Here is a 9,553-nt window from a genome sequence, read left to right as displayed (position 1 = left end):
ATTAAACAGACATTAAACTGACATTAAACAGACATCAAACAGACATCAAACAGACATTAAACAGACATTAAACAGACATCAAACAGACATCAAACAGATATTAAACAGACATTAAACAGACATTAAACAGATATTAAACAGACATTAAACAGATATTAAACAGACATTAAACAGACATTAAACAGATATTAAACAGACATTAAACAGACATTAAACAGACATCAAACAGATATTAAACAGACATTAAACAGACATTAAACAGATATTAAACAGACATTAAACAGACATCAAACAGACATTAAACAGACATTAAACAGATATTAAACAGATATTAAACAGACATCAAACAGACATCAAACAGACATCAAACAGACTTTAAACAGATATTAAACAGACATTAAACAGACATCAAACAGACATCAAACAGACATTAAACAGACATTAAACAGATATTAAACAGATATTAAACAGACATCAAACAGACATCAAACAGACATCAAACAGACATCAAACAGACTTTAAACAGATATTAAACAGACATTAAACAGACATCAAACAGACATCAAACAAACATCAAACAGATTTTAAACAGATATTAAACAGACATCAAACAGACATCAAACAGACATTAAACAGACATCAAACAGACATCAAACAGACATTAAACAGACATCGAACAGACATCAAACAGACATCAAACAGACATCAAACAGACATTAAACAGATTTTAAAGAGATTTTAAACAGATCTAACAGAAGCGCAGGTGAGAATGTGCCACTATGCAGAAGCGTAAGAGACGATGAAGCGAGCGCGTGTTATGAATGAATCTGTGTTAACCCTCATGTTGTCCTCGGGTCATTTTCAGTTTATTTCATCACAAAAAAAATGGGTCTTTGAAATGAGCTGAACATGTCAACATTAGAAATATCAAATAACTTTGGAAAAGTCAGAAAAAGTGACAATAGTGCTGGAAAAAAAGACACCACGAGGTTCCAGGGCCCCTGCACGCACCCAGCAGCAGGTTGATCCAGATCCTTGGCTCCTCAGATGGTCAGTGAGCGCCCTCTAGGGGACAGACTGTAGAACTCCATGAAGACCACTTGTTTTATATATATGGAAACTTTTATTTCAGACCCAGGGGGATCCATATCACAATAAGAACATACACACACACACACACACACACACAAATACACAATACACAATACAAAACCTTCCACAAGGTTCCGTGTCTATAAAACAGACATGGTTCCACAGTCTGGAGGAGAACCTCAGACCTACGTACAGGGTCAGCCAAAACAGGGATTATGTCATATTCTGACTCATATACCTACACATCCATCTATACACACACACACACACACACACACACACACACATCCATCTATACACATCCATCTATACACATACATCTATACACATGAATCTATACACATACATCTATACACATACATCTATACACATACATCTATACACAATACATCTATACACATACATCTATACACATACATCTATATACATACATCTATACACATACATCTATACACATACATCTATACACATACATCTATACACAAGAATCTATACACAAGAATCTATACACATACATCTATACACATACATCTATACACAAGAATCTATACACATACATCTATACACATACATCTATACACATACATCTATACACATACATCTATACACATACATCTATACACATACATCTATACACATACATCTATACACATACATCTATACACGTACGTAAAGGGTCAAAAAGAAAAAGACGACAAACTCGATAAAAAGGTTTTTCATTTTTCATCAGAAAAACAACAATTTCAGATTAAGTCAACGGGAAGAAAATTATTTTTATTATTATTAAAGAGAATTTGAGGAAGTGTAGGCTCCTGATCCCCGCTCCAGTCCAGCTGGTGGCGGTAATGCGCCATCAAAACCACAAGAAGAAGAAGAAGAAGAACCGGATGTTAGTATTTGAGCAAGATGGTGCCTAACGTGAGGAGCAACAGTAGAGTCGCTTAGTTGTGTTGAGATTGTGTGTTTGTGAGTCTCTTTATGTCTCTCTATATCCGGGTACTCCTGTCTGAACGGACTGTGCTTCTCATCTCTTCCTGAATATTTACCTGTCACTCATCTCCCGGTTGCTACGGAGATGTCGACGTTAGCTTAGCCTGCTAGCGGCTAACAACAGCTAGCATCCGCGTGGCCGTTCGCCGGGGAGAGCCCACGCGGCTCCACCCAGCCCGGGTGTAGGAAACGTGCCTGTGACTGGGTGGGCGATGTCTAAAGGCCGCGCGCTGAGGGCGCTGGTGGAGCAGCGACTAGCTGCGGCTGCGCAGGAGATATTTGGGCTGTTTGAGACCACGATAGCGGAGTACGAGGAGGAACTGGGTCGGTCCCGGGAGGAGGAGCTGGGTCGGTCCCGGGAGGAGGAGCTGGGTCGGTCCCGGAAGGAGGAGCTGGGGCACCGGGAGGAGGACGAGGGACACCGGGAGCGGAGGGACACCGCGCTCGGCCCTCATCTCCGGTTACACCGAGCAGGTGTGTCTCCTTTCACTCTTCCCCCCTCTCGCTGTTAGAGGCTCGGTTTTCAGATTATTATTATTATTATATTAAGTGTCTGACAACATTATGGAAAGGGTTTCTAAGGAGGTCGACCTTTCTGTTAAAGAGGAAGAGCCGTTTTGTTTAACCCCACCAGAATCCATGTAAGTAATCACTACTTTTAGTGTGTATAGAGCAGCATATCTCCACCAGACTCCATGTAAATAATCACTACTTTTAGCGTGTATAGAGCAGCATATCTCCACCAGACTCCATGTAAATAATCACTACTTTTAGCGTGTATAGAGCAGCATATCTCCACCAGACTCCATGTAAATAATCACTACTTTTAGCGTGTATAGAGCAGCATATCTCCACCAGACTCCATGTAAATAATCACTACTTTTAGCGTGTATAGAGCAGCATATCTCCACCAGACTCCATGTAAATAATCACTACTTTTAGCGTGTATAGAGCAGCATATCTCCACCAGACTCCATGTAAATACTAACTACTTTTAGCGTGTATAGAGCAGCATATCTCCACCAGACTCCATGTAAATAATCACTACTTTTAGCGTGTATAGAGCAGCATATCTCCACCAGACTCCATGTAAATAATCACTACTTTTAGCATGCATAGAGCAGCATAAACAGTAATTTTATCATCGTAAATGACACTTCATTCACAGATGAGAAACACAAAATAGAACCGTGAAAAGCCGTCTTGGTTTCTTTTTTCCACTTAACCAACAATCAGCACTGTGGTTTGGTTGAAATAATCACATAGTTTAACAAATTACACGTGAAAATAGGTTGGCTCTGTACACGTTCAAAGTATTGGTTATTTACATGGACCCTGAACCGTGAAAGCCGTCTTGGTTTATTTTTTATGTTTAACCAACAAAGCAGAGTGCTGATTGTTGGAAAAGTGGAAAAACAAACCCATAGTTTTATTTTGTGTTTCTCAACATTGAATGAAGTGTCTTTTACAATGTTGAAATAACTGTTTGTTTACATGGAGTCTGGTGCAGATATGCTGCTCTATAAAAACAAACCCATAGTTTGATTTTGTGAGTCTCAACTGAGAATGTGCTCTATACACGCTAAAAGTACTGATTATTTACATGAGTCTGGTGGAGATATGCTGCTCTATACACGCTAAAAGTAGTGATTATTTACATGGAGTCTGGTGGAGATATGCTGCTCTATACACGCTAAAAGTAGTGATTATTTACATGGAGTCTGGTGGGTTTGGTGATGATGATTTCGGGGCTGTTTCATGTTCGACTACAAGGATCCTACTCTTTAACCCTCAACTAAAATTTGAGGAATGGATGTTGATGGATAATTACAGACTGGAATATGTCAACTTTACTCAATACTATTTCAAAAACACTTCAATTTGTTTTCAGATGCTATGAAAAATCGAATAAGACGCCCCAAAATTAACGAAAGTAGAGATTTGTACTTGCCAAAGAGCGTTGGGTGGAATCAATCATGTTATTTTGGGGAATTACAAAGAACATAGATATAGGAAAACAGGTCAATTTAACCCGAGGACATAAGGGTTTAACAGAAAACTGAACCTCCTTTATAAATCCTTTCCATAATGTTGTAAGACACTTAGAATAATAATCTTTGCCGTTCAATGGTAAAAAGAAGCACTTTTTAAAATGGTAAACTGTGAAGTTGCCCAGCAACTAACATGTATCACGCATATTGACACCTCTACTTCCCATTCATGGGTACACTGCAAACAGGAGCTGCTAACAGGTAATTTGGCAGACTTATAATAGACAGTTTGACTAAATATAAACAAATAAAGGCTGAAAAATCAGGGGTACAAGTTGGTAGGCAATGTGAGGCACGTTTGCGAGTCTGCCCTCTCAACATGGGGGTATTTTAGCTACGGTCAGCGGGGGGAATTTAATGGACCGCTCCGCTCTGCCGTTATTTCAGCTGGTAGCATAAACTCAGCATTGCATACCTAAACAGCATGACATCAGTTTTCCTTTCTGTGTTTCAGTGCTACCTGTAGACGTCCAGCAGGTGTTGGTGATTAAACAAGAGGTTCCCCCTGAGCAGCAGGAGTGGAGCTCCATTGTGGACCAGCAGGAGTAAGAGCCCCCCCCTCACATTAAAGAGGAGCAGGAGGGAGAGCAGCTTCAAGGGCTGGAGGAGGCTGATATCAAGTTCCTGTTCACATCTGTCTCTGTGAAGAGGGAAGAAGATGGAGAGGAAGCTCAGTCCTCACGGCTTCATCAAAGACAAACTGAACACATGGAAACAGAAGCTGAGGGAGAGGATTGTAGAGGAGCAGAACCAGACAGGAACTTACATCCAGAACATATTTTACAACCGGCTGCTCATCACCAGGCTTTGCCCTCTGAACCTGAGGCTGATAACAGCAGAGATTGGGACGAGACCAAGGAACATCAGCCAGGTTTAAACCCTCTGCAAAATGGGGACGTTGCTGTCAGTGATTCCAGATGCAGTCCTGCTAAGAAAACGTTTAGCTGCTCTGAGTGTGGTAAAAGATTCAGGAAAAGGAGACATTTGGAGGATCACATTAGAATCCACACAGGAGAGAAACCATTCAGTTGCTCAGTGTGTAAGAGCTCTTTTAAACAGAGTGGAGGTTTACATGCACACATGAGAATCCACACAGGAGAAAAAACAATCAGTTGCTCAGTCTGTAAGAAGTTCTTTACACGGAGAGACAGTTTGAAGACTCACATGAGAATCCACACAGGAGAAAAACCTTACAATTGTTCCCTTTGTGATAAAGGATTTATAAGCAGGTCAAGTCTAAAGAAACACATGATGACTCACGCAGCAGAAACACCATTCAGTTGCTCAGTCTGTAAGAAATGTTTTGCATGGAGTGGACTTTTAGAGCGCCACATGAGGATCCACACAGAAGACCCCCCTTTCAACTGCTCAGACTGTGGGAAAGGATTTTTTTTTATGTCAAATTTAAAGAATCACATGAGAACTCATACAGGAGAAAAACCTTTTAGTTGTTCAATCTGTAAGAAATGTTTTACACAGAATGGAAGTTTGACGACACACATGAGAACCCACACAGGAGAAAAACCATACAATTGTTCACTTTGTGTTAAAAGATTTATGAAGAAGTCAAATCTGACAGAACACATGCGGAGTCATACAGGAGAGAAACATTTCAGATGTTCAGTCTGTGAAAAGTTTTATTCAAATGAAAGATATTTACACAAGCACATGAGAATTCACACAGGAGAGAAACCTTTTATCTGCTCAGAGTGCAATAGAGGATTCTCCTACAGGGAAGCCCTAGTCCGTCACATGAGAATCCACACAGAGGAAACCCCTGCAGCTGGAGGAGAGGACTGTGGAGGACCAGAACCAGCCAGGAACTCAGATCCAGATGGACTTAAACAACCAGATACTGAGGAAGAGACTGGAGATTCCACGTCCATGGAAAACCCATAGAGTGTTCATGAAAGACATTGGAAGCTTTGGAATTATCATTTGAAGCTATTGTGCGCAGTTTGTCGCCGACATGAGAAATTCTAAATAATGACAACAACACTGTCGGTGCGTCCACATGATACAAGCCCTTCCTGATCAAGCTTGATTTGTGGTTCCGCTAGCTTTCGCCGTAGCCTACGTAAGTGGCCTGAAGTTTATAGAAAGTGAGAGGGACGGTGACTGTCTTTTGAGCTAGTAGCGACTCTAGAGTCATAGTGAGAGAAACAAAGTGTCTCCCTTGTTCTTTCTGACAAAAAGGGCTTGAATGTAACAGACGTTCATTAATATAAAGTTACGCACTAAAGCTTTAATTTGTTGTTTTTATTGAAATTAATCATTTTAATGCTTTGTGGATAAAATATGGAAGGTCCAATATGTGTCAGCGCATAATTTTTACTATCATGTAAAATTTTCTCTTGTGTTCTGCCTCTGTTAATATAAAAAGCATAAAATGTTTAAACTGAGAAGTTGTGAGGTTTTTTTAACTGTAATCAAAATGTGTTGTTGTTACAACCAGGTGTTACAGTTTTAGTTAGGTACCGAAATACCAAGACCGAGCACCAGGTACCGGTTCAGATGCTAAAGGTACCCTAGTATATGAACTATTTATTGAAAACATTGACTAGGCTACATAACATTAACAGATACTTTTAAAATAAATAATAATTTAGGCAACGTATTATATTAGACTTTTAACCCTCCTGTTGTCCTTGGGTCAAATCTGACCCTTTAAAAAATGTCTAAATCTGAAATATGAGTTTCTTTTTAACCAAATTACCACAAAAAATCAATTCCTTCCAACGCTCTTTATAAATACAACTGATCACTTTAATTCCTCTGATCTTAACTATTAGTCAAAATAATTCATCAGTTCTTTTTTTAACTCAAATATTAGGTATAATTCTATATAAATGAGGGTTATTGACCATGAATTCCAAATAGTAGTAAAACTAGTAATGTGGTGGTAGTGAGAAAAAAAAAAACGTCTGAAATAGGGATGAAAATGTCAAATTTTTGTCCATTTTGACTCAGGAGGACAACACCAGGGTGCTTAACCCTGGAAAGAACGTTGAAAAAAGTGACAAATGTTCATAAAAGCATTTTTAAAAAATCTGAAAAACGGACAAAAAAACATTGGAAAAAGCGTCAAAGAAATTGTTAAAAAAATTGACTAAAACATAATTTTAAAAAACATCAAAAAAATGACAAAAATAATAGGAATAAAATTGGCAAAAACGTTGAGAAAACGGTAGAAAAAGAACAACAAACTGTTGAAATTTCAACCCAGAAAAACCCAAAGTTGCAGGTCGACGGGAAGACAACACGAGGGTTAAGATGCTCTAGACAAGCGTAGCCGTGATGTGCTTTATCAAATGTTATGGGTCAGCAGATAAAATACCCGATTACCCAGATTAGCTATTAAATATGTAACTTAACCCTAATACTATGAACGTTAGGTTATTAAAAATGAAATGAGTGTTAAGTTATTAAAAATCTCAACCCGGTCTCTTTTGCCACAAATGGAGCATCTGAAAGGGGTTTCTCCTGTGTGAGTCCTCATGTGTGACTGAGAGCGGAGTCTGGGAGCCCTGGGTGGCCTCACAGGTCACAGAGCCCACCTTCCTCCACTGGTCTGCAGGGAGCCTCAGGGTGCTGCTCCAGCTGTAGTGGCCGTCCTCCAGCACCCCGGGGCTCCTGCTCTCCTCCCAGCTGCTGCTGCTGCTGCCGTCCACCTTCCAGGCCAGACTCCAGTCTGAGGGGAAGCCCTTGTTGGCCAGGCACATGAGCGTGGCCTTCCCCTGCTGCAGCTCTTCTCTGGAGGGGGGCAGCACCGTCAGGGTGGGGCGTACATCACCTATAGCAGCAGAGGTGGAAGGGTTAAAAAGGATTTGCATCAAACCTCAAAATAAGTTAACGGTTAGAGAAGCAGCGGCTTAGAGGACAGGGAGCACACAGCTGTCAATCACACACCAGCAACTCAGACCCCTTTACTGGAGGGGGGGGGGGCTTATCTTTCCTTTAAGGAGTTTCTGTCTCATGGTTTTTCTGCTCCACCAGTCACTCACTCACACCTTGTTTCACTTCCCTTTAAGAAACCTCTCATGCACATCAGCACAGAAAGAGTCCTCATATGACCCAAATACATCAAACTGCACTGGAAATACAATTAAAATGTACAAATACCAGAGAAAATCTTCTTGTTTTATACTATATGAAGAAAACAATACAGTTTAAATACATATTCAATCATCTGTGATTTTGTCCAAAGTTCAAGTCCATTTCTACAGAAATGTTGACTGTGTGAACTCTCAGAAAGGGAAACGTTAATCAGATCCTCTTTCAAAGGACGTTATCAGCTAAAAAAATCAACCGACCATATTTAAAATGTTCATACGACAGATTTAACCCTTGTGTTGTCCTCCCAACTAAAAAACTGACAAAAATTTGACATTTTCGTCTTTCTTTTAGACTTTTTTTTAGTTTCCACTACCACCACCTCACTAGTTTTACTACTTTTTAGAATTCATGGTCAATAACCCTCAATTATATATAATTATACCTAATATTTGAGTTAAAAAAGCAGAAATGATGAATTATCTTGACTAATAGTAAAAGATCAGAGGAATGAAAGTGATCAGTTGTATTTGCACAGAGCGTTAGAAGGAATCTGATCCATTTTTAATGCTTATTTGGTTAAAAAGAAACTCACATTTCAGATATAGACATTTATTAAAGGGTCAGATTTGACCAGAGGACAACAGGAGGGTTAAAAGCCTCAAAAGACTGTCAAAGTTATTTAAAACTGAGGTAAAAAGACACTCAGAGAAATGATGAGATCAGAGGTTTCAGATTCCTTCTCACTGTTTCCAACAATTTGACTATAAAAGCGTTTCAAATGAAGAAATAAAGACTCCATTTAAAACATGTTGGAGTTGGTAAGAGAAGTTCAGGAAAGGTTGTTTGGAGTTCCCTTTCCAGATTAAAGAGGAGAAACGAAGAATCAAACTGAGTCTATAAAGGGATTTCTATCAGTCCAACGGGAGATTAAGTCTACTGCAAATGTTCACACACTGAATTCAAAATTTAAGTGATGATATGATATTTAATATTCATTGAGCCGCCGTCCAAACCCCTCTCCCTGTAGAGAGACACGGCTCTCTGACTTAGTCTGACAACACCTAAACTACAAGTCCTCAAGTTTCTGTCGTCTAAAACCTGATTACCAGGTTTCTCCTGCCAATCAGACACGCATAACCTTTTTATTCATCATTTAAATTTCTAATAAAAAAACTGGATTTTGATTGTTGGTGGAACGATGTTAAAAAAATCACAATAAATGATGTAAAATCAGATATTTCTGCTTTTAGAGAGTTAGATGTCTTCCAAAGACTAAAACCTTGCTCATGAATTAATAAAATACATCAACAATTGAACTTACTTCCAACATCCAGTCTGGTTCCTCCACCGAACGTGTACCACAG

At 39.4% G+C, this 9,553-nt stretch overlaps 1 protein-coding gene and 1 pseudogene across 3 annotated transcripts; one reads left to right on the top strand and one right to left on the bottom strand.

Annotated features, from left to right (window-relative positions):
• Nucleotides 1-1,977: 1,977 nt before the first annotated feature.
• Nucleotides 1,978-6,531, top strand: LOC116678514 (gastrula zinc finger protein XlCGF17.1). 3 transcript variants are annotated; one of them, XM_032508419.1, is made up of 3 exons: nucleotides 1,978-2,556; nucleotides 4,588-5,655; nucleotides 5,734-6,531. In XM_032508419.1, the coding sequence occupies exons 2-3, from the start codon at nucleotides 4,842-4,844 to the stop codon at nucleotides 6,030-6,032; spliced, it is 1,113 nt and encodes a 370-aa protein (XP_032364310.1). In that variant the 5' UTR covers nucleotides 1,978-2,556; nucleotides 4,588-4,841; the 3' UTR covers nucleotides 6,033-6,531. The 3 variants fall into 2 exon arrangements, with proteins under 3 accessions (XP_032364310.1, XP_032364309.1, XP_032364311.1); XM_032508418.1 differs by having other exon boundaries at nucleotides 4,588-6,531.
• Nucleotides 6,532-7,552: 1,021 nt separating this feature from the next.
• LOC116678515 (immunoglobulin lambda-1 light chain-like) overlaps nucleotides 7,553-9,553 on the bottom strand; it is a 30,274-nt pseudogene continuing 28,273 nt past the window's right edge.

This window comes from Etheostoma spectabile, unplaced genomic scaffold, assembly GCF_008692095.1.
Source record: "Etheostoma spectabile isolate EspeVRDwgs_2016 unplaced genomic scaffold, UIUC_Espe_1.0 scaffold00007610, whole genome shotgun sequence".
NCBI classification, from domain to species: Eukaryota; Metazoa; Chordata; class Actinopteri; order Perciformes; family Percidae; genus Etheostoma; species Etheostoma spectabile.
This window is presented reverse-complemented; position numbering and strand designations above follow the sequence as displayed.

What these genes read in the sequence shown, in the direction of transcription:
- LOC116678514 (XM_032508418.1), top strand. Translation starts at nt 4,842, where the DNA reads ATGGAAACAGAAGCTGAGGGAGAGGATTGTAGAGGAGCAGAACCAGAC.